Genomic DNA, 24,324 nt, shown 5'->3' on the forward strand with positions numbered 1-24,324 from the left:
AACCTAGCTAACATCCTAGAAAGTATATTTACTAGTTTCTCCTCCATTGTAGAGATGGGAAGATTGAGGCCCAAAGAGGTGAGAGAGTCTGTATATTTCTTAAGGGCTCCATCTGCCCATCCCGTGTCCTAAGTGAGACGGGAGCAGGAGGGTGGGCCGAGTTGAGGCCCCACAGACTCCAGCTCTGCAGCTGAGCCGACCACCAAGCACCCCATCCCTCCCCAGTGGGCACAGCCGGCCCCTGATGCCTGCTTTTGCCCTGACAGGTACGGGAGGCAGATCTGAGCGACCAGTATGAGGCAGCCTGCGAGTCGGCCTGCAGTGAAGCAGAGTCGACCGCGGCGGAGGCTCTAGACTTGCCGCTGCCCAGCTACTTCCGCTCCCGCAGCCACAGCTACCTGCGCGCCATCCAGGCGGGCTGCTCGCAGGAGGAGGACAGTGTTTCCCTGCAGTCCCTTTCCCCCCCTCCCAGCACCGGCAGCCTCAGCAATAGTCGCACGCTTCCGAGTGAGTACCGAGATGGGGGACCCCTGGGACCGTTCCTGGTGGACCAGAGGTGGGGAGGAATCCATGGTTGGTGAGCCAGGATTGGAGGGGTGGCCAGCAAAAGCAGGAGGCCTTGGGGCTGAACTTCCCACCAACTGGTGAACTGGAGCTCAAATGGCAGCAGTGGGGGGTGGGGGGCTGTCACAGAGGCAGATGTCAACACTGGGGATGGGGTGAGGGGGTCGTGAGGGCTGGAGCTTGTGAGATACTTGGTTGCCCCTGACTCTCTAGACCCTGGCTCTTACTGAAGCCCTACTTACCTGTTTGGATTAGTTCAGGTAGGCAAACCTGTGGGGAGGGTGGGCCCCTGCAGGGAAGAGGATGGGATCTGCATTGAGCCTTCTCAAAGGGGTGGGTTTGCAGGTTTCTCTCATATTCACAGTCAGGGACAACCTGTCCTTTCTGATACTTGTTCTGAGTTCTCTGACAATAACCCAGGCACGATCAGAGAAAAAGGGGACCCTGTGTCCCAGAGCAAGCCATGACCATCAAGACCCAGGAAGATCATAGCAAAATTTCTGGCTTAGTAGAGAGAACTTTGATCTCACTCTGACTAGACAGTTTTCCTCCCTGAGCCTCAGTTTCCCCATGTATAAATTGAGGCATAAGCCAGACCCCAGAGAGCTCTCAGGGGAGATGAAATAAGGCTGTGCCTGGAGAGGTTTAGGCGGGCCCTTGCACATGGTAGGAGCTGACAAGTGTAGCTGTTCTTACTGGTTCTCAGACTTGACTCTGAGCCTCCTGACAATCAAAGGCATTGAGGTTGGATTATTGTAGGAAAACCACATGTTTCAAGCGCTCAGTTGGTGTTTGATATAAATAAATGAGCCTGAATCTTATGGATATTCTATACACAAGAAACCAGCTTATTGACTGAAAACTGCAAAGGCAGGGGGCAGAGCAAGAAACCACTTTGTTTCACTATTACCTTTCAAATCGTGGCTGATATCTGGGCAGATCCCCGAGCTTTTCCAGGCATTTTTAGACCTTAAGGAACAGTCTCATTTTCAGGTATTGAGAGTCTGGTCTCATTTCAAAACATCAGTCTCATCTACTTCAGACCTCATGCACCTGCAGCTAGGGCCTGACTGGGCTCAGAAGCCCACAGTGGGGAGCTGGGCGTGGTGGTGAGTGTCTTCTCTGTTCCTTGTTCATCAGTGGCCATTTCTGGTTCCTCCAGGGGGAGGGGAAGGTCACTAGTGCAGATGTTGTCTGGCATCAGGAGTATCTGTGTGACAGATGCCACTTGCTAGCTCTTTCTCTTAGGTGGTGCTTTCAGAGTTTCTCCTATCTTGCAGGGCCCTTGTGGTGTCTTCTTTCCCAGCATGGGCAATCCCCCTCCAGGCCACTGCTGCTTATTCTGTCTCAGCTTCTCCAACCAGTGGTTGCCCTCCTCCGCACTCAGCCTCTTTTTGCCAGGGGACCTGGTCCTGCCAGGCAGCCATCTTGGGCAGACTCCTCTGATGACAACTCCAGCCCTACTGTCTCCCTCAGCTCCCGCTTTACCCATGTGAAAATGAGGCCTGTGCCTTGCAGAACTCTGAAAGTATAGGCTGGTCTGCTACAGCCTTCCTTCTAGACCTGCTGTCACAGCTAAGCCTGCCAGCCTCTCCACATTAGAAGTCTCCAAAGCAGGTGTCGGGGTCCAGTTTCTTTGGCCTCCAAATCCAGGGTATCCCTGCCAGTCTCTCCCAGGCACTCTGCTACAGTCTTATAAGAGTCTCAGGTAAAGGATCAGATTCCCCACATCATCAGGCCCAAGGAAAGTTCTCTAAGCAGGAGGTGGGCCTGGGGAATCAGATAGCACATCAACAATTTTCTTCAAATAAACCTTCACTCACCAATCTCCCCCGACCCCAATCACTCATGAATGGACTGAAGATGGGTGATGGGCTACATGTCCCAGAACTGTCTGGGTCCCTGTATTGGTCAACTATTGCTACAATAGTGCTGCAAAGCAAACAACTACAAAATCAGTGTAATACAACAAGTAACATTTATTTCTTGCTCCCAAGTTTGTGGGTCAGCTGGAATGGCTCTCCTCCACATGTTTCTCACCCTCCTCCTGGGACCAAAGTGTCCTCCTGGGAGCAGTGGCTTTAGCAGGGCATGTTCTTCTCATGTTGATGGCAGAAGCACAGAGAGCAAGCCTAACTACACAGGCACATTTCAAGGTCCCTGCTTGCATAATATCTGCTAAAATCCTATTAGTTAGAGGAAGTCATAGCTCAAAAACAAGGGATGGAGAACTATCCTCCCACCGTGTGGACAGAGGAAGGGGTGAAGAATCAGGGTCAGTAATTCAATTTACTGTGGTCCACTTTCTTGGCCACATTTATTCGTGTCCCTCTCACAGAAAATACCCTTATCCCAAAGATCCTGAAAAGACTCATCCAATCATAACATCAGGATCTCATGGTACACCTGAAACTAATATAATATTGTAAATCAACTCTCCTTGAGTAATAAATAAATACATGCATACATGCATACATACATACGTACATTTTTTAAAAAGGAAAAAACATCTCATGATCTGTGTCATATATGGATTTGGCTCCTCTTGATCAAGCAACCTAAAATCTAAAATTTAAAAAAAAAAAGATATCTACCTCCCACCTCCCAACCCCGCCCCCCCCCACACACCCAGCATACCTTGGTAAAATAGGGACAGGATGACTGCAGTCCACACTCTCGTTCAGAAAGAGGGAGAAGGGGTTCAGAGACTTACTGATCCATGGCCATTCTGAAGTCCTTCTGGGCAGATGTTGGGCAAATACTCTGGGAAAGGGAATGTCTCTTGACTAGGCCCAAGCTCTACGCTCTGGGGTTGATTCCCTAAGCCATGGTTTTCCGTAGCTCTTGGCTCTGCTCTCTGAAAGCCCTTTCTTTTCCATTAGCCTTGTTGGCATTGTCTAAAGAAAGCATTGGAGAATAGGCCTTTGGGCAGCCAAAGAGCCTTCTTTGTCTGCTTCCTGCCTGAAGAAAGTTAGGGACCCAGTTGTCTTTTTACACCTTGAGTGGTCTCGGTCCCTTGAGCCTCAGCTGATCATAGTTTTGGCCACACACCTCCCTCAAACACTTTATGGGTTTTCTATGTATTTGATTCCACTTAACCCCATGTACCAAAAGGCACACCCACAATTATTTTTGAGTCATGTCAGTCTCTCTCAACTCAATTATGATGACTTTGGGTGCATCAGGCTTCTGTGGGGCCATGCTCTTAAGCTTTCTAGAAGCTCTTTTGAAAAGCTGAGAGCATCTACTGAATGGTACCTTATTATTTTAGAGTATTAATAAAAGATGTCATAACCACATCTTCGATTTGATCTGACCCACATGCTGTATCTTAAGGCCATAACCTTGGTCTGATCTTTGTCCCCAGGCTGTATATTAATTTGAAACTGATTTACTGGCTGGAGAAGCTGGAGTTGACTGATCTCTTGTCCAACTCAGCGAGTTCTGGGCTCTCTGTATTCCTTCTAAACTCTCCCTGTGACACTCCCTATTTCTTTTATGAATTCCTCTTTCTTCTAAGTCCTTATCAAATTCAGCCCAAAGGAGCCAGCTCTTGCTTTCAACATTTTACCTGGAAACTCTCTTGCCCAAATCCATTGGTTCTCTTCAAGTTACTGTAGATTGACAGTTTTACCAAGCATTTTGTCTGTGCAGAGTATGGGTAACCTTTTTTCAAGCTTCCTCTAACAGGTTGCTCACTGCTCACCACTTGGTCCCAGAGCCGATGCTACATATTTTTGTTTTTGTTGCTTATACACCCCACTCTTGGTACCAATTTCTGTATCTATCAACTATTATCGCAATAATGCCGTGTAACAAACAAGCACATCTAATGTCAGAGGCACACAGTAATGCGCATTTGTTCTCATTCATGAGTTTTTTGGTTGGCTGGTTCTGCTCTGCATGTCCTATATTCTCCTCCTGGAACCAAAGCGCACTCCTGGAATCAGTGCCCTAGCCAAGGCATGTACTTCTCATGGTGGTGGCAGAAGTATAAGAGGGCAAATCCCACGGTACAAGCTCATTTCAAGTCTCTGTGTCACACCTGTGAACATCTGGTTGGTCAAAGCAAGTCACATGAGCCCAAAGCCAAGGTCCAGGGAAATACACTCAACCTTTTGTGGGAGAAACTGCAGTTACATTGCAAAGGGCATGAACACAGGGAAGGGTTGAGAATTGAGGCCAAAAATTCAATCACAAAAAAAAAAAAAAATTCAATCACGGCCCCTTCAGCACATCCTGTATGAATAATCCAGCATTTCTGGCTTTAAATGTAGGGATGTGGGGCTCCAATTATTCTCAGTTTGGGAGCTTAAGCCCAAACCAGGATACTCAAGAAAGTACTGGTAGCAACATCTGACACCTACCCAGACATGTGTGCACATATATACCTACTTATGGACATATATAAGGTTCTGTACCCTTAGACCTCTTTCTCTGAAAACATATAAAAACACATGCACACTGATATTCTCACATGCACAAACATACACCTAATCTCTACATACAGTTGCACATCTCTCACATATGTGTGTGTCTCCTTCAAGGCTCATGCCACCTCCATACCTGTGAGGAAATCATGCCCCTAACAGATTGGAGCCACCAAAACAATCCCCCCTACCCCGTGTTTCCCCACTCAGCCCTGCCTCCACATCTCCATAGTGACTACTACGTACGTGCTCCTCTCTCCTCCAACCCCTGATCCTCTCAAGCTCAGCAAGTAAACTCACCTGCCTTGCAGGGAAAACCAAAGCCACCAGATTTTTCAGACCTGTGCCCAGAGCTGCAGTTGGTCCCTACAGTACCTTAGTGCTGGGTTAGGAAAGACACTTAACTGTCATCTATTGGAAAATTACCACGAAGCACAATTTTTATTAGAATAATGTCCTTTACTGCCATCTGCCACAGATGTGTCATAATAAATATACAATTCGATTATGTCTGTGTTGTGAACAGCACCCCCCTTATACGTGGCACCCTTTATCAGTGTAAAGCTTGCACCACCATCCATGGCATTCTGGCCCGTAACCACCTCCCTCCTCACAGACACACCCCACCACCCACAGGTACACCCTCCCTCAGACACTGTCTCCCTGCAGGGGTCACCCTTGCTCAGAAGGCTGCCCCCTGTCCTCAGCATATGTCTCCAGGAAGTGAGCAGTCCGGGGCCTGTCCCCCACCTAGGGCTGTTCTGAGCCCCCAGTCGCTGAGGGGCATGAAACCTCTTTGTCACCCTCACATGGGCACATATGCTCTCAGGCCATATGCCAGCAGGTGGGTGGATGTGAAGGCCACTTACTGAGATGGTGAGAGCCTGGGAGGGGCGGGCCCCTCCGGAGTGGCCCTGGGCAGGGCATGGAGCTTGCCCACCCCCCAACCCGCTTGCTGGGGGTTGACCAGCTTCCCAGCTGTCAGCACCCCCTCTGTCCCTCCCCTTCTCTGACCCAGATTCCACACTCCAGAAATAGCTCTGGCAGGTGACTGGCAGGCAGGGTCGGCCCCAGCCAGGATGGTGGGGGAAACAGAAGCTTCACTACACACACATGCCCCTCCCCAGCCAAAGGACCTACCTGGGAGGGCCCACGGGGGTGCCATTACCCCCTCAGTCTGCCCCATCCTGCCCCCTCTCTCTCCACTTCTGAGAAAGAAAAGAAAGAACAGAGAACGCGCTCCGTCCCACTCCTCCCTTCGCTGACGCTGCCCATCCCCCATTAGCGCTCATTCTCCTCTTCTCCCTCCCTTCCTCCATCCTTTTCTTCCAGCTTCCCCTCCCCTCCATCATCTTAACCTTCTGTCTGCCTGTCTCCCTCAGCCCTGTTTCTCCCCCCCAGCCTCTCTCCCTTTCTTTCTTCTAAATTTCTGGCCCTTCTCCCTCCCCAGCCTCCTTTCTGTGTCTCTCCCACTCCCTCTGAATCACAAGGGAGACTGTGACAACACCTAGGAGCGGTGGCTGCTGGGTGGTACCTGCCACCTACCCCTGCCCCGCACCAACTGCATTCCCCGCAGCTGCACATGGGTACACGTGTATACACGCGCACATGTGCACACACCTGGAGTCACTCTCTGGCAGCGCTTGGGATAGGTTTCTGGACTGGGAAACACACTTGCTCCTTGCTCAGGGACCCTGAGTTCTAGTTTCAGCTGTGCTGTGTCACTCTGGGTGGGTCCTGACCCCTCCCTGTGCCTCAATTTCTCCATCTATGTTGTGAGGCTTGGGTTTGGGGACCCCCAAACACCTCCTATCTGAGTCACAGAATGTTCTGTCCTCCCTTCTTTGTCCCCTCTCCCCTCCCCCAGAACTCTCCCAGTTTCTTCTCTGATTTACTCTCTCCTCCATAGACACAGGAAGGGAGGCTGACAAAATTCCAGTAAGCAGCCAACCTTCCAGGCAGCCTTGTCCCCCAAGCTCTTTCCCAGGCCTAACCCTCCACAATCTCCGGTTATTACACTACAGGCTCCTATCAGGCTGGACACTCCAATCCCCAGAATATCAGGGCTGAGAGGAACCTGAAAGACCATCAAGACCAGAGATGCAAATAGACTTCAACTCACATGTCATCTCTGATCCCTGGAGCTCGGGACTGAGATTGGGTTAAGCAGAGAGATGTGTCACCATCGATCAGTGATGGCTACTTTGTCCAGGAATGTTGCACTTATCTGACGTTCCTTATTTAGCCCAGTTAACCACACACACACACACACACACGTTTACAAATACTTTACAAAGAAACTGTAGCCTAGAGGAGGTGAGTGTCAAGTCAGGGTCACCCAGTTAGAAGGTCAAGGAGCTGTTTCCCACCTCGGTCTGCCTGGCTTGAGTTCCCCATTATCCTGTGTTGGGGGGGCCATCCAAGGTCCTGGTAAAGAGATGCAGTGTGGTCACAGGAGTTTCAGGGAGAATTATCTGGCCACATGGGCAGGATGGATTGGAAGCTGTGCAGTGGTCCAGGCAAGGCACAGTGAGGCCTGGGCAGGGGCCATAGAGTCAGAGAGTAATGGGAGTGTCCAGGAGGCCTTCCTAGAGTGAGAATTCCCACCTCCTGAAATAGGCACCTCTCCCCAGAGGGCACTGGGCAGAAGGTGGCTTCCTCCCACAGCCCCACCCAGCCGTGGACCAGGAAGTTCCTGGTTAACTGGGTCACTCTCCTAAGTCCCATTTTTAGGCAGACCCACTGAGCCTTCTGGGGGACATAGTGATTGGGCTTAAGAACTGGTGGGCAGGCTGGGAACCCCAGCTTTGAGATTCTTGAACAAGAATAATTCCTTACTCCCTCAGGGGTAGAGAGGTCAGGCCAAAGGAGGAGAGACTAAGGTGCTTAAGTTGAACCTCGGAGGCCCTGAGGCCATAGTTAAGGGCAAGAGCTTTGCAGTGAGGCAGCCCTTTCATTGAATAGATGCTTACTGATAACCTCAATGGGCCAGGCTCTGCTCTAGGCACCAGGGACACATCAGTGAACAAAAGGGAAACCTCTGCCTTCATAGAGACTACATACTTTTTTGGGGGGGGCATATGGGGGGAGGCAGACAAAACAATAAGCATAAATAACTCAAATAAGTATGTGGTTTACTGGCAAGTAGTGTAGGGCAAGGAGTACTGGGAGTGCCGGCAGCAGGAGGACAGGGCTATTGCAGCATAAACAGGGTACCAGGATAGAACTCACTGAGACAGATGTTGGAGCAAGCACTTGAAGGAAGTGAGGGAAGGAGTAGTGCTGGGGAGGTACTCCAGGCAGGGAGAAGAGTGGTACAAAGGCCCTGAGGCAGGAGGGTGCCTAGTGCATTGGAGGAGGAGCAGGGCTGGTGTGGTTGGGATGGAGCAAGACAGAGTCAGGCCTGTGCTTTGGGGCTTCCTGAATTTTCCTAAGTAATCAATCTAAAGATAAATACTAAGTGAATGGTATAGGTGTAGCATAGTGACTGTGAGACGGGCAAAGTAAGCTAATATTTTCGAAGTGCTTAGTACAGTGCCTGGCATCAAAAAAGGCTCAATAGCCCTCAGTTGCTTTTGTTACTATTAACTTTATGCAAGACAGTGGTATTGGAAAGACTGTATCATCTTCTTGAGTAAGATGCTTTTTAAGAAAAATTTATTTATATTTTTGGTTGCGCTGGGTCTTCGTTGCTGCGCGTGGTCTAGAGAAACTAGTTGTGGCGAGAGGGGGCTACTCTTCGTTGCGGTGTGCAGGCTTCTCATTGTGGCAGCTTCTCTTGCTGTGGAGCACAGGCTCTAGGAGCATGGGCTTCAGTAGATGTGGCATGCGGGCTCAGTAGTTGTTGCACATGGGCTTAGTTGCTCCGCGGCATGTGGGATCTTCCCCAACAGGGATTGAACCAGCGTCCCCTGCATTGGCAGGCAGATCGTTAACCACTGCACCACCAGGGAAGTCCCTTGAGTAAGATTCTTTTCTCCACTTTACATTTGGAAAAGAGATGCACAGAGAAGGGAAGGGACTTGCCTAGGTCACCCAGCAAGGCAGGTGGGGGAGCACAAGCTGGATCTGCAGGTAGGCACAGATGAGGGATGAGACCCCAAGGACCAGGACTGTGAGTAAGGGGACTCGCAGGGGAGAAGTGGGGAACTGGGAAGGCCATGAGCCACGAAGGGAGTGATTTATGAATTCAGGCAGCTCCTACTGCACTTGGCTCTCCAAGACATCCTGGATGTGATGGTTTTTACTATGGAGGAAATGAAGGCTTAGGAGATTGAATGAGTATCTTGTCCAAGGTCACACAGCCCTCCGGAGTATGAGCAGGGATTCTAACCCAACCTGGAGGACCTCAGATGAGCACAGCAAAGTGAGGATGGAGTAGAGGGGACAACTAGAAACACTTAGGACGTACAGTCGATAGTACCTGGGGGGCTAATCTGACCACACAGAGATGAGAGGACCACCTCAGACTGCTTGCTCTGAGCCTCAGTTTCCCCTGGGAACAGCCAGGTGTCGCCACGGTAAACTGGTGCAGATTCTGCTGGCCGCTCTCGCGTCAGGGAGCATGCGTCTGGTTCCAGCTGGAACCGGTTTGGTGGGGGCGGCTAGAGGGGCGGAGTCCCCCGTGCTTAGGCATGCGCGTGCTGACGTGGGCGCGCGCTCCCTCTCGGGGTCGGGCGGCCTGGGCGTAGGCTGGACTGAGCGCCCCGCGCGCTTGCGCATACGCCCCTCCGCGCGCGCGCTACGGCCACGTGCCGAGAGGGTTGCGCGCGCCCCCGCCCATCCCGGGAGTCCCGAGCGACGCGCGCGCGCGCGCGTGACGCGGGGGGCGGGGCGGGGCGGGGCCGGCGCGGGGCTTTAACCCAGAGGCCCCGCCCCTCGGGCGTACAAAACCGGAGACTCGGGCCGGGCCGCGTGAGGGAGGAGGGTGAGTGCCCGCCACTGGCCGCAGCTGCCGCCAGCCCGTCGGTCACTTCGTCGGTCTGTCCGGTCCACGTCGTCGCCGCCGCCTCCTCAGCCCGGACGCCTGGGGCCCGCCCAGCGCCGCCCGGAGCAGCCGCGGCCCCGCGAGGAGACGGGCGCCGCCCCCGCCCGGCCCTGCCCTGCCCTGCCCCCGCCCTCCTCCCCTTCTGTCCGTCCGTCCGTCCGTCCCCCCGCCCGCTCGCGCTTCCGTCCTTCTGTCCGGCCACCAGCCCTCGGGCCCGTAGCCCCGCTCCGCCCGCTTTGTCTCTCCCTGGCTCGCTGTCTCTTTGTCTCTGCCCTCGCGCTGCCTCCCAGCCCCTCCCTCGCTCCCCGATCTCGGGTCCCCCTCAAGGCGCTCGTCTCATCCCTCAGAGCCTACCCCCTCTGAGCGCCCCTCATCTTTGGGGACCTTTTTTTTCTGAACATCTTCCACACTCCCCCAAGGCTCTCCTCTGAGCTTCCCGCACATCCCTTGAGGGTCCTCCCTTCCATCTGTCCCCCCAAATCCCGGGGGTCTTGCCTCCTCTTAGCCTTCATTGCTTCAGGGTTTTCCCTCTTTTGGTGTCCCCTGTATACGCTGATACCTCCTAGATCCCTTGGGGTCTCTCCTTGGGACCCCTAAAGCTCCCCAGCTCCCAGACTTCAGCGCCCCTCCCTGCCTTCCCTTCGTTTGTCCCCTGTCGCTCTCTCCTTGTTCTCTCGGGCCTCCGCGCTCCTCATTCCTCTGGGTCGGGGCCCCCTGCTTTGCTCTCCCTGCCTCTCTCTGCCCCCGCATCTGTCTTGCTGGTGTCGCCACTGGATGTCTCTTGCGCTGCAGACCTCCCTTTAAGGCTACTCCTTTGCCAGGGCTCTTGCCGCTCCCCCTTGCTTTCTCTGCCCCGGTCCCCTGTCTCCCCTTCTCTCTGCTCCTGTGTCTCTCCCTCTCCCCTTTTCTGTCTTTGCCGGTCTCTGGGTCTCTGACCCCCATCCGGCCCTCATGGCTTTGTGTCTGGAGCTCTTGAAGCAATGTGAGTGGTGGGGTGTCCGGGTCTGGCTGGAGTGCGCCCGCAGGCTGGCCGCGGCCGAGGCTCCATGGGGTTGGCGCTGGGGCGAGGGCTGGCGCTGGGGCAGGAGGCTCTGGGGCCTCCCCACAAAGGGGGCAAGGAGGGAGGGGCCAGGCTGTCTGGCAGAGGTGGGAGGGGGAGCCTTCCTGCTCTGAGGCTTCTGCTTTAGTTGCTTGTGTGTGTGGACGGTGCCACGGGCTGGGCATCCCTGCCCGCTTGGCCCTGCATGGCCTGGCATTTTGTGATTGCTTGTGGGCAGGCCTGGGCTATTTTGGAGCCAGCAGGATGTGATATCACTTGGGCGTTTATTTAGACCCGATTGGGGGTGGGGACTGCGTTCTTGCCAACTTGAGTAATCAAATTTTGCCTGGGGGGTGCGGCCTCCTAGGCAGCTGGGCTGTGCGGTTTGTGGCCAGAACTTTGCCAGCCACCAGACTGGGCAGGTGAACCAGGGTCTGTGCTGCCTTGGTCTTGTGGAGACTGTCAATCGGGGTGAGGGGAGAGAGGGGTTGTTTTTAACCTGACCACCCTTGAGGATTGGGTTTGGTGGTCTAAGACCTCTGCGGCCAGCCTCAAGCTGTGTGACTTTGAATGAGACCTTCAACCTTTCCGAGTCTCAGTTTCTCCATCTGTAAAAAGGGAATAATTATGGCAGCCTCACAACGTTGTCGTGACAATCAAATGAAACATCTGTAAAGACACTTCGGGAACTGTCAGCCTGTCTTTAAACTGAGCCCCACAGAGGGAAAGCAGCTTGCCCGGGGCACACAGGCTAGTTCATGGCAAAGTTGGGACAGGGATCCAGGCCTGGGACTCCCCAGCCCAGAGTTCTTTACCCTACCCCCCACTCCATTGCCACCTGGTTGTTCAGAAATGCACCTGCCCTTCCAATAGGGCAGGGGGCAGGCTGCCCCTTTTTATGCCCCCATTCCTGGTTGCTCTTTGCCAGTTTGTAAAGATAGTTGGGTGTGCCCAGCTGGATGTCTGTGCTGGAGACAGTTGGATTTTCCATGTTCCATCCTGTTGTTGTTTAAGGGTGGGCCCTGCTTGGCCAGTGGCACTTGGGAGTAAAGTCTGTCAGTTTGTGGCTGTGAGCCCCACCTGCTTTTCCAGCTTCCCATAGAGTGGGGGAACAAAGGCTTCAGCTGAGAGATGCTCCACAGACAGCTGGGGTCTGCTTTCAAGGAGCCTCAGATGTCCCAGAAGTTTGGAGCAGGAGATAAGATCAGCTATTGTAGCCCCCTCGTCTCACGAGAGACCAGGGACCCACAGAGGATTTCAGCCAGGACTCCTGTGTCCTCTGCCGTAGCACTGCCTCCGAGGAGGTCGCTGTCTGGCTGGTGTCACCTGCGCACTGGTGTATAATGACAGTTTCCAGCATCCGTTGACCTTTTACTGTGGGCCCTGAGCTTGACACGCTACACAGACTACTTGCAGCAGGGAGGAGAAAGGGCTTGGTCTCTGGCCTGAAAGTGGAGGGAATCAGGGTTGTGGTCCCCACATCTCACCTGTCAGGGAGGCTGCTTTCGCCTGGGCTTCAGCTTCCTTATCTGTAAAGTGGGAATGATAATCCTTGTCCTAAGGCTGATTCTGAAATCATGGAATCCCTAGAGAAATTGTGTGAGGCAGAATGCCAGGGTTCTATTCTCGGCTCTGATGCTAAGATGCTGTATGATTTCAGACAAGTGTCTTCCTCTGTCTGTATTTTTCCTTCGAAAAAATGAGGAAGCTGGTTGTTGTGCTCTCTTAGGTGCTTCCAGCCCTGACATTTGAGGATTTTAAGGTAACTGAAATGCCACCTATTTGCACCTACATCTTATCTTACCTGTTAAAAGTGTGCTTGATCACAAAATAAGAGGCAGAATGTGTTGAGTGCTGCCAGATGTGTGCTGATAATGTGCTGTGGGGTTTCATCGGAGAGAGATCTTGTCCGGGCAAAGGGATCAAAAAGGCTTCCAGAAGGAGGCAGTGCTTGAGCTGGACCCCTATACCAGACATGTTCTGCCTCTTATACGAACTGTTCCAGAGAAAGAGTGTGGGTTTTCGGGCCGCAGACACCTGGTCTTGGTTGGTCTGCATCACTCGCTACCTGTGTAATCTTGGGCTAGTTACTTTCTTTGAGCTTCAGTTTCCTCATCTGGACGCAAGATAATCATAATTACACTGCAGGGTTGTGGTGAGGATTAAGTGAGATTCTACATTAAAAAATAGTACACAGTAGGCGTTTAATAAATGTGAACTTTCACCTCGAGATAATATCTGGACCCCTTTTTGCTTTGTGGGAACAAGGCAGAGGCCCAGCCTCTCCCTCTACCCGCTGTGGCTGGGGTTCAGGTAGCAAGGAAAGCACCTCCTGGCTGTTCTAATATGTTAACAGCAGTGATCCTCTAACCTCTCGCTATGTGGGACATTGTGTAATCTGCCAGGCTCTTTCCTTTCCATTGTTCCTCACAACAGCCCTGGGAGGAAGTCAGAAGCCAGTGGAGTTCTCCCTGTTTCATGGGTGAATGAAGAATAGGGGCCCAGGGAGGGCTTGCGCCCAGGCCTCTTGACTTGGCTCCCCCTGCAACCCACAGCGTTGCTCCACATTTATTGCTGCTGCCCGGTAGCCTACGGCTCGGGCTGCCTTCTCTGGATCTGGCGTCTGTTCTGCAAGGAGGGTTTGTTTGGCATTTCCCCAACCTCTGAGCTCATCTCAAATTTAAATGGGACTAGCTTGAGGTTGGGTGGGGACTGAGTCACCACCTTCCCTGGCTTTCTCGTCCTGAGCAGCAGCCAGACACACCCAGAGGGCCACTGCCGTAGACCTGCTGGTTGTAGACCCTGCACACAACAGGCTTTCCTCCCAGAAGCTCGGATGGCTCAGGAATGTCTCCCTCTGGGCTCTCAGGGGAAGGCGGCAGTGGTGGCTCCATATGTATTTCTTCACCTCAGGGATCTGGAAGCACAAGCCACACTGAGCTGTTGTTGCCTGGCCTCTCCTGCTCCAAGCCTTTATTTGTGCTGTACCCTCCCCCGTGGTGCCGTCTCTTCCCTTTGAGGCCCACATTGTCAAATGCCACCTCTTCCAGGAAGTCTCTGATTGGTGCCTCTGGAGTCAGACTGTGAATTCGGTCCCAGGTCCATACTTGCTGAAAGTGTGACCTTGGAGATCACTTTACCTCTCTGTGCCTCAGTTTCCTCATATAAAAATTAGGCTCCTCATCTTTACAAAGTTCAGGTTCCTGAGCTCTATCCCCAAAGATTCTCATTTGGCAGGTCTGGGGGCAGGAATCAGCTTTTTAAACCAGCCCTCTGGAGGAGTCTGATGCTGAAACCTGTGGGCCACACTCTGGGTAAAGCTGAACTGAGAGTTTCTCGGGTTGGTGTCACAGTTTGGCTTGTCCCTGCTGTGTGACCTTGGATTGGTCGACTTTCTGCACCTCAGTTTTCTTCCCTGTAAGACTGGGATGGAAATGCCTTCCTCACAGGTTGCTCTGAGGATGCAAACTCGTGTTGTAAAGGCCCCTCAAGAAATGGGAACCTGTCTGCTACACTGCCGTTCACTGGGTGTCGGGGACTGTGCTAAGCACTTTCTGGCATTATCCCACTGCATTATTGCAACAATCCTATGATACAGGTCCCAATATTATCCCCATTTTACAGGTGAGGAGACTGGCCCCTCATCATGGTCTTTGTTTCAGGCAGAATTGGTTGTTTCCAGAAGCAGATTACCCTTCCCCTGCTCAGTCCCAGCAGCAGACACTGTCAGACCTGGCCAGGGTGAGGGCTGTAGAATTGAACATCTGGGCAGGAATGCAATCCAGTCGTCAACAGGAACTTAATGAGGCTATCGAGGTGTGAGGTGTGAGTGCCTCTCAGGTTCCCAGGTTTCCCCATCCTGGCTGTGGCTGCCTCGCCTCCCTCAGCCTATGTTGGAATCAGCTGGTTCCTCACCCACCCACACCTGGGAACCAGGGCTACCTTAAAGACAAATAAAATCCATATTCTAGAGCTAAAAGGTTATTGTTTCTTGTCTCACTATAAGAAGCATGCTAAGGGAGGAAAGGGACAGGGATGTGCCTCGGATCCCAGAAGAAGAGCATGTCAGGGCCAGGTGAGAGCCGTAGTGCTGTCTCCCCACCCAGGTCTCCCTCATTTCTCTGTCCCTGGCCTGGGTCACCCTGGGGAGAGCTGGTGCATGGAGGTCTGGTTTGGCCAGTGAATAGGACAAAAGCAAGAAAAGTGGTCCCAAGTGGTTGGAGCTGGACTTGGCTCAGCCTGGAGCTGAACTGGGCTTGGAAAACACTTTCTGTCCAGGAACCTGCCCTCCCAGCCCTGGGCCAGGCTCTGAGACGATGGGAGAGACCAGGCAGACAGGGCCTCTGCCCCTGGGAACTTAGGATCTGACAAGGGAGACAAGGCCTACAATTATGAGAGACTGTGTGACAGTCTGTAATTAAGCATCTGCTGAAGGAAAGCATTGTCTGAGAAGGAAGAAGTGAGCGTGACCCAGAGGAAACAAGAGCCCTCGTGAGGGGGGCTGGATTCGCAGAGGCCGACATTGGGGCTGACGTTCCTGGGAATGGTTTCTGCAGAGGCACAGGTGTGGGGGCTAGACAGGGTAAGTGCATATTATGGAAACAGTAGACTAGTTTTGCTGATGCATCAGGGCTCAGGGAGGAGCCAGGAGATTGTAGGCAGCATAGAACGCGAGCTGAAGAGCAGAGGCTTTGGAGAGCCATGGAAGATTTTAGAGCCGGGATGGCACAGCCGGAGGATTTTTTCAAGATGAGTCAGGCTGGGTGAATTGGAATGAATGAAAGTGACAACAGGGAGGAGCTTTGTAGGCAACTCGGAGAAGGGAGAGGGCAGGGTTCGGGTGGAGCCCGTGCGAGAGGGAAGGGCCAGTTGGGGTAGCAGAGGATGTTGAGTTCTCTGAGAAGAGCCTGACCAGGGGGCCTGATGGGCCAGCGGGAAAGATGTTGGGTGTCGCTACTTGGAGCAGGAAATAATAGTCTGAGCACATTGCTCGCACACCTGCTCTGTGCCAGGCTCTGTGCCAGGGCCTTCACGGATGCTCTCATGAAATCCTTACAGCAAGCCCGAGGCAGGTGGACTTACCGTCCCCATTTTACAAATAAGGAACATGTGGCTCAGACCCAAAGCTGACTGTCTGCAAATGCTGGCTCTTCCCACAGTTCAGCTCTGCTTCTTGGAAAGGAACCTCCTACTGTTAGGATCCCAGGAATCTGAGCCTTCTTGCCCCTTGAATTGGGGGCACCTAATACATCCCCTAAAGGACAGAACCCCCTACTTTCTAAAGACCTGGAAGATTGGGGCTGGGTACCAGCTCAGAATTGCTTCAAGGTGGGAGAGTCAGGGAATTGAGGGGGCTTCACATCAGCAGTTTTTCTCGCCAGGCTGTGAGCATCCTCCAGAGCTGGCTCTCGTGTGTGTCTAGTGCAACAGTGGGCATGTCCATGACTGGGCCCACTGGGATTCGCAGCCAGCCCCCACCGGAGAGGGTGGGCCCTGGCCCAGCCACAGAGGCAGGGAGGGACTTGACCGAGGTGCTCGCGACACAGGAGAGCCAGGTGATGAAGGTGATGAAGCCTATTTCCCAGGCTGCAGCCAGGGATAGCCACTGGGCAGAGGGAAAGGGAAGGGGACTGGTGCTGAAGAGCGGCTAGCAGGGGAGGCAGCAATGGTTGGCGGCAGTGTGCAGCTAGGAAACTGGTGGCCAGTCATTCTCGGTGTGCCGCCCTGAGCAGGGCCTTGTCCGGGTCGTGAGGCCACATGGCAGGCACAGCCTCTGTGTTCCGCTCACCCCACTCCTCCCTTGTCTCCAATAAACACCCCCAGGATCCTTCTGCCAGTCTACTTTGGCAAATTCATACCAAAATCAGGACAAAGGTTTTGATGAGGGATTTTTGTGCTCCTTTGGAACAGACACAGCCTGAGAAATGTTCGGATATTGGAACAGTGAACTAGACTGACCTGTGCTGTCCCTTTCAATTGTAGTTATTCACTTGATTAATGCTTTACCATTTGCCAGGTGCTTTCTTGTAAATGTGATCATTCTCATATGTATTCATTCTTTTCATTTCGTTTATAGCACATTGTTTCTGGATCATTAATATTTGTGTATGTAGCCTGTTTTTTAATTTCAAAGCACTTACATCTACTTTATCTCATTAGGTTCTTATACAGCCCTAAGAGGATTGCTATTCTTGTCATCGTCATTTTCCAGAAAGTGACTTGCCCAAGGTCACTCTGGGATTCACTGGCTGAGCTGTTGTTCACTTATTCAACAAATATTTATTAAGTGCCTGCTGTGTGCCAGGCGATGAGCTGGCCCTGGGGATACAGTGGCAAGCAGAGCCGTCTTAGAGAGTTAGCTTCTGACCTCCCAGAGTCCACAGAATCATCAAGGTGTAGCCAGGATTCACCCTAGCGCTCCTGACCCCCACCTTGGGCTCTTTCCACTGCAGACCCCTGGAGTTTGGGCCTGAGGCTTAGATCTAGACTGTTGTAGCCTGTGAGCCTTCAGCCTGGAGCATCATGGTAAAGCAAGCCAAGGCGGCAAGTCTCTGCAAACTGAACTTCAAAAGTGACAGAGGAGGTCTTTGGTAATGACTTAATTATTAACGAGAAGGTGAAGAAGGGCATCTCTACAGAAGGCCATCTGCTCCTCCCCAGGGGGAGGAAGTCGCTCAAGGGCTGCTGCACCTAAGATCCGGGCCTGAATTTTCTGCAGCCTCCAAATATTTGATTACAGTCTGCACAGGTGTGGAGCCCTGTGGCCATGTGCTAAGCTGGGGACCCTCCTTGCTTCCTTTAATATTAAATGAGATGAAATAAAGGCATATCTTAGGATATCAGTCTGGAAAGGACTCTCCCAGCCACCTCATTTCCCATGAGTGGGAACCAAGTATTGGAGGGGACAGGATCCCATATTGAGAGACATTATTCTTCCCCTTCCCCTGTCTTACCAGCCTGACTTAATTTCCCTAGTCCTTCCTGTAGGAACCCTCCCCTCTCAGCTGTACCTACTGAGCATTCAAAGCCCTCTTGAAATCCTTCTTATGCCGTAAGGCCAAGTTTTTCTGAGTCTTCCCTGCTACTTTCTGCCCTGCCCAGAGGCCTGTGCTGTCCAGGCTGCCTCCATCTACTGTCAGAGGCTGACCACCTGTTCTGCAAGACTAGACCAGCAGCCCTTGAGGAGACTTCAAAATCTAGGTGTCTGGGCCCTGCCCTCAGGGAGTCTGATGCCTGAGACCTAGAGGGAAGCTTCTTGGGGTACATTTTGCTGGAGTTATTTTTTTATGTGCAAACATTATGCTTTTATTGAGAAAGCAATAAATCTATGTGGTTAAACATTTCAAACTTTGTAGGAAAAAAAGGGGTCCAGTGAAAAATTAGTCTCTCTCCCACCTAGGCTCCTAGATAATGACTGTGAGCAGTCTTGATGTTTCCTTCCAGAAATACTCTGCATACACAGGCAGCTGTGTCAATACATCCCATTTTATTACCTACTGCCTGCTGTTCTGTACCTTGTCTTCTTCACACAAGGATGTCTCTGTTGTCGGTATTCCCTGTGGGTACACACGTGGCTGTGTGGCAGTCCATTGACGGATGGACCACCCGTTGTTTGTCCAGTCCTCTGCTCAGGGACATTTAGGTTGTTCCCAGCCTTGCTGCTACGAGCAGCGCTACAGCCAGCACCCTTCCCACCTGGCTGTATACATGTGGGCAAGCATCACTGTGGGAGCCATTCCTTCCTGCAAGTGAAATTGCTGTTTTGAAGAATCTGTGCACCTAAAAGTTTGTTACCTTCTTCTGCATTCTGAAAACCTGTATATATATATTTTTTAACATCTTTATTGGAGTATAATTGCTTTACAATGGTGTCTTAGTTTCTGCTTTATAACAAAGTGAATCAGCTATACATATACATATATCCCCATATCTCTTCCCTCTTGCGTCTCCCTCCCACCCACCCTCACTATCCCATCCCTCTAGGTGGTCACAAAGCACCGAGCTGATCTCCCTGTGCTATGCAACTGCTTCCCACTAGCTATCGATTTTACATTTGGTAGTGTATACATGTCCACGCCACTCTCTCACTTCGTCCCAGCTTACCCTTCCCCCTCCGCACATCGTCAAGTCCATTCTCTACATCTGCGTCTGCGTCTTTATTCCTGTCCTGCCCCTAGGTTCTGAAGAACCTTTTTTTTTTTAGATTCCATATATATGTGTTAGCATACGATATTTGTTTTTCTCTTTCTGACTTAATTCACTCTGTATGACAGACTCTAGGTCCATCCATCTCACTACAAATAACTCAATTTCGTTTCTTTTTATGGCTGAGTAATATTGCATTGTATATATGTGCCACATCTTCTTTATCCATTCACCTGTCGATGGACACTTAGGTTGCTTCCATGTCCTGGCTATTGTAAATAGAGCTGCAGTGAACATTGTGGTACATGACTCTTTTTGAATTATGGTTTTCTCAGGGTATATGCCCAGTAGTGGGATTGCTGGGTCGTATGGTAGTTGCATTTTTAGTTTTTTAAGGAACCGCCATACTGTTCTCCATAGTGGCTGTATCAATTTACATTCCCACCAACAGTGCAAGAGGGTTCCCTTTTCTCCACACCCTCTCCAGCATTTATTGTTTGTAGATTTTTTGATGATGGCCATTCTGATGGGTGTGAGATGATACCTCACTGTAGTTTTGATTTGCATTTCTCTCATGATTAGTGATGTTGAGCATTCTTTCATGTGTTTGTTGGCAATCTGTATATCTTCTTTGGAGAAATGTCTATTTAGGTCTTCTGCCCATTTTTGCATTGGGTTGTTTGTTCTTTTGATATTGAGCTGCATGAGCTGCTTGTAAATTTTGGAGATTAATCCTTTGTCAGTTGCTTCACTTGCAAATATTTTCTCCCATTCTGAGGGTTGTCTTTTTGTCTTGTTTGTGGTTTCCTTTGCTGTGCAAAAGCTTTGAAGTTTCATTAGGTCCCATTTGTTTATTTTTGTTTTTATTTCCATTTCTCTAGGAGGTGGGTGAAAAAGGATCTTGCTGTGATTTATGTCATAGAGTGTTCTGCCTATGTTTTCCTCTAAGAGTTTTATAGTGTCTGGTTTTACATTTAGGTCTTTAATCCATTTTGAGTTTATTTTTGTGTATGGTGTTAGGGAGTGTTCTAATTTCATTCTTTTACATGTAGCTGTCCAGTTTTCCCAGCACCACTTATTGAAGAGGCTGTGTTTTCCCCATTGTATATTCTTGCCTCCTTTAACAAAAATAAGGTGTAGGGCTTCCCTGGTGGCACAGTGGTTGAGAGTCCGCCTGCCGATGCAGGGGACACGGGTTCATGCCCCAGTCTGGGAAGATCCCACATGCCGCGGAGCGGCTGGGCCCGTGAGCCATGGCCGCTGAGCCTGCGCATCCGGAGCCTGTGCTCCGCAATGGAAGAGGCCACAACAGTGAGAGGCCTGCGTACCGCAAAAAAAATGAGGTGTATATATTTTTTTCAGGGCTACTGATTTTTTTTAATTTTTTAAAAATTTTATTTATTCATTTTTGGCTGAGTTGGGTCTTCATTGCTGCACAAGGGCTTTTCTCTAGTTGCGGCGAGCGGGGGCTACTCTTCGTTGCAATGCGTGGGCTTCTCATTGCGGTGGCTTCTCTTGTTGCAGAGCACAGGCTCTAGGCACACGGGCTTAGTAGTTGTGGCTCACGGGCTCTAGAGCACAGGCTCAGTAGATGTGGCACACGGGCTTAGTTGCTCCGTGGCATGTGGGATCTTCCCCGACCAGGGCTCGAACCCATGTCCCCTGCATTGGCAAGCGGATTCTTAACCTCTGTGCCACCAGGGAAACCCAAGGTGTGTATATTTTTAAAAGCACCTTGCCCCCACCCCTGGATTCAAATTCCTTTCCTTGGTTAAGTACTGACAGTACTAATCCAGCCCAGAGAGGGGGAGGAGGCTGGCCAGTCTTCGCTCCGAAGCCCTCAGCCAATGAGATCTCTCCAGAGTAAGGTGCAGATGGGAGGAAGTGAGGGATGAAGGGAAGAAATGGGCTGGAGGGATATCAGGAGTGGAGCCAGGACTGGGGGGAGGGGATTCTGTTACAGGCCTGGGGACCTGTTTGTGATTTGGTCTCCAGGGAGGGATGCCCCCCCACACACACACACGCACATACACTGTGTCCTCCTTCCTGTGCTTCTCTGGTGTGTGCCGCACCTGCTTGGCAACGGCTGGGCCATCAAGCTCAGTCATCCCGCAGATATTTACTGAGCTCCTGAATCCAGTGCTGGCTTGGCCACAATGTCCCTGTGCCTTTCCGAGCCTCAGTTTTCCTCATCTGAGAGGCAGGGAGGCTCCTCCCTGCCTCTCTCATGTCACCAGCCTAGAGGGGAGATTTGGTAAACCAGCCAGTGGGAAAACACCATAAAACAGATTACAGTGGTCTTAGCTAGACTGTGTCAGGCACCCTGGGGTCAGCGGAGAGTGAAGTTTAGACCAGTCCTGGGTGGGATGCTGTCTTAGTCCTGGGTCTTAGCAGATGGCCTGGTCGGCCCTCAGGCGGGGAGTTTTCAGGCAGCTGTTGGTGGCTCCTCTTGCTGTGCTAAGACCAGGTCAGGCTCGTCCCTGGGGTCTTCCTGAATTTGCTCTGCCCCAGGGGCTGCTCAGGATAAAGGAGTTGAGTTGAGGTTGGGGAGAGGTAGTCAGAGAGACCAGGAAGGTCTCCACACAGTGGCCAGAGTTTGCCTCGTCCTCCAAGCCAACAGGAAGGCCCTTTTGGGTCCCGCTCTGGTCATTTCTGCAGCTCCTTTTTAGTCCTCAGTGGTGGCAGGGATGAGGAAGGGGACGTTCCATCATTTTTCTAATTTAATGACACTTTAAAGCATTAGCCGAGTTCCTCCCTCCTATTTTATCAACGGAGAGACCGAGGCGGGGGGTTGAGGGCCTCCTCCCACGTTTCCCAGCGAGTCAGCAGCCTCACTGGGATGAGAAGCCAGGTGTTCAGGCCTTAACTCTCACCATCTTTCCCACATCATCCCAGTCTTTAGTTTCACTTTGGGGTTAAAAACCAAAGTGAAAGAAAAAGGTAAAGCAGGAAGCAGCCGCTTCAGACCCAGCCCAGGCTGGGGTGGGCCCCGGGGGACCTCACTAGGCCTCACTAAGAGAGGAGCAGGCCTCTTCCCTTGTTCTGGAGGCCCGGCCGGGGTGGGGGCCAGGTGGGACCCCGCAGGGAGAGGCGCCAGGCTGCAGACCAGGGTGGCCTTCTGGCCCGGCCTGCCCCTGCGTGGGGGAGAGCCAGTTCCACGGGTTCCCCGGTAAAGTCAGCCTCACCTGGGTGTGGCCCCAGGTGGGGAGCTACTGCCTTTGAAATTCCTGTCCTTCTGGGGCAGGGCTGGGGCTGGAGGTGGGCCTGGGACATCAACCCTGGCTTCCCGAATCCAGCTTTCACAGAACAGTTCCACACTCCCTGAAGGTAAGAGCTAACGTCCTGTCTCCACTGAGAAAACTTTTAAACTTTCGGTCACTGTAGGCACTTACCTCTCACCCTCTGGCGGTTTCTTCTTAAGGACGCAGATGGCCTGAAAGCCTTTTGTCCTGGTTGCAGTCCCAGGGACTTGGAGAGCACTGGGCGTAAGGGAACCGGAGCCGTGCTTCTCCAGTTGATAGGTGGCCTCCGACAAGCCCCTTCCTGGCTCTGGACCTCAATCCCCATTTGTTTCTTGGCAGGAGCTCTAGCTCTGCTGTTCAGCCGAATAGCTTTTGGTCCCCTGGTGAGACCAAAATCATAACACACGTTTGGTTCGCCTGTGTACTTCAAAGATTAGCCGTTGCCTAACTCGCTGGGGTCTCAAGTTCCTGTTTCTCTGTGCTTTTTCTAAGGAAGTTCTCAGCCTCGCCAGAGCAGATAATGGTAGCAATTTTGTTGCTTCAGCGAATAGGATTTTCGTCTACTTCTCCTCTGCTCTGCGTAATCCCAAGGTCCCCAGGCGCAGAGCTGTGTTCGTTCAAGTCCACTCCCTGACGGCACACGCTGAGCACACAGTAGGTGACCTGGAAGTTGTGGCTGAGTGACTGCACTGATGAGCCACACCTATTAGCCACGCTGCTCCCCTGGGTGGCAGAACCTGGCACTTACAGAGCCCGACTGTGTACGGAAGCCCACACACCGATGGTCGGGCAGCCCCGTAGTTAAGAGCATAGCCCTGGAGTCATGCTGCCGGGGTTCAGATCCTGAGATGCCACCTGGAGCTGCGAGGCTTTGGCAAGTTGCTTAACCTCTCTGGGCCTCCGTTTCTTCACCTGCAAAATAGAGGTGATGATATAACCTGAGTCACTGCGCGAGGACAAGAGAGAGAATGTGTGTGTGTGTAAAGCACTCAGGACAGTGCCAGGCACAGAGGAAGCACTTAAGAAATGTTTGCCCCTGCTCTTCTTGATATCCAGGGGGAGACAGAAGACTTGAAATATTTAAAGACTGTGCATGTCCCATGTCTGGAAAGATGCAGGTGCGTTTGGTATTTGGAGAGGAGTTAAACATTCGATGGCTCTTTGTTGAGTGTGGGGCCCTGATGGGGAAGACGCAGCGAATCAAGGCAGGCTTTAGAGAGGAGGTGACCTTCAGGACCTCAGAAGCTGGGTAGGCTCCAAGTGGATGGAGATTTTTAAGGGGAGGCTTCCCTGGGGACGGGAGGGGAGGCAGGGGCTGGTTGTCCAGGGGCCTGGGGAGCTGAGATCAGGCTAGAGAAGCCTGCCCAGGGCTGTCAGAGTCCACCAGGCACTCAGAGTCAGGGTTTATCTCGGCAGGGTCATCACTCCATTGGGCAGTATCCTGCTGGGGACTGCAATGAAGAGTCTGCTCTTGAGTGTGTTGTGAATACAGTAATAGTTCAAGGCTCTCCTGGAACTTTCTTGCCTTCCCAAGCTTCCCACGCTTCATGACGTGACTGTTGGCCCAGCACAGAGCATGGTAGCAGTCAGGAGGTGTTTGCCTGTGGGGTAGGGGGAGCGGGGCTTGTCTGACAGCACCTATAAAGGCAGGGCTGCCACTGCTACTGCTGCCCCAGCAGTCTTCTCAAAGAGGGTGCACGCAGCAGTGCGTGGGAACAGCCCAGGGAAAGAGGACTTGGGTTCATCCCAGCCAGCTCCTCCCCACCCCGCCTCCACTTTCTTCCCAAACAATCAGCCATTCATCCCAGGTGCTGAGCCAGGGGAAGGAGAGGGAACAAGACAAACCTGGTCTCTTCCCTCATGGAGCTTGGAGACCTCATCCAGCATGGAGACCCCATTCAAGCAGGTACAGACACA

General features: G+C 52.1%; 1 protein-coding gene across 6 annotated transcripts in view; it reads left to right on the plus strand.

Annotated features, from left to right (window-relative positions):
• Positions 1-9,935: 9,935 nt before the first annotated feature.
• Positions 9,936-24,324, plus strand: part of DLGAP4 (DLG associated protein 4) — a 69,205-nt gene continuing 54,816 nt past the window's right edge. Inside the window, exons 1-2 of one of the 6 annotated variants that reach the window (XM_073792956.1) lie at positions 23,265-23,525; positions 24,203-24,313. In XM_073792956.1, the coding sequence (XP_073649057.1) occupies positions 23,434-23,525; positions 24,203-24,313 (203 nt within the window). In that variant the 5' untranslated portion in view covers positions 23,265-23,433. Of the gene's footprint in view, positions 10,964-23,264; positions 23,526-24,202; positions 24,314-24,324 lie in introns of those variants that run through there. The other 5 variants (XR_012326282.1, XM_033839133.2, XM_073792957.1 and 2 more) reach the window with 5 other exon arrangements.

The sequence above is a fragment of the Tursiops truncatus genome, chromosome 15 (assembly GCF_011762595.2).
Source record: "Tursiops truncatus isolate mTurTru1 chromosome 15, mTurTru1.mat.Y, whole genome shotgun sequence".
In the NCBI taxonomy this organism is placed as follows: Eukaryota; Metazoa; Chordata; class Mammalia; order Artiodactyla; family Delphinidae; genus Tursiops; species Tursiops truncatus.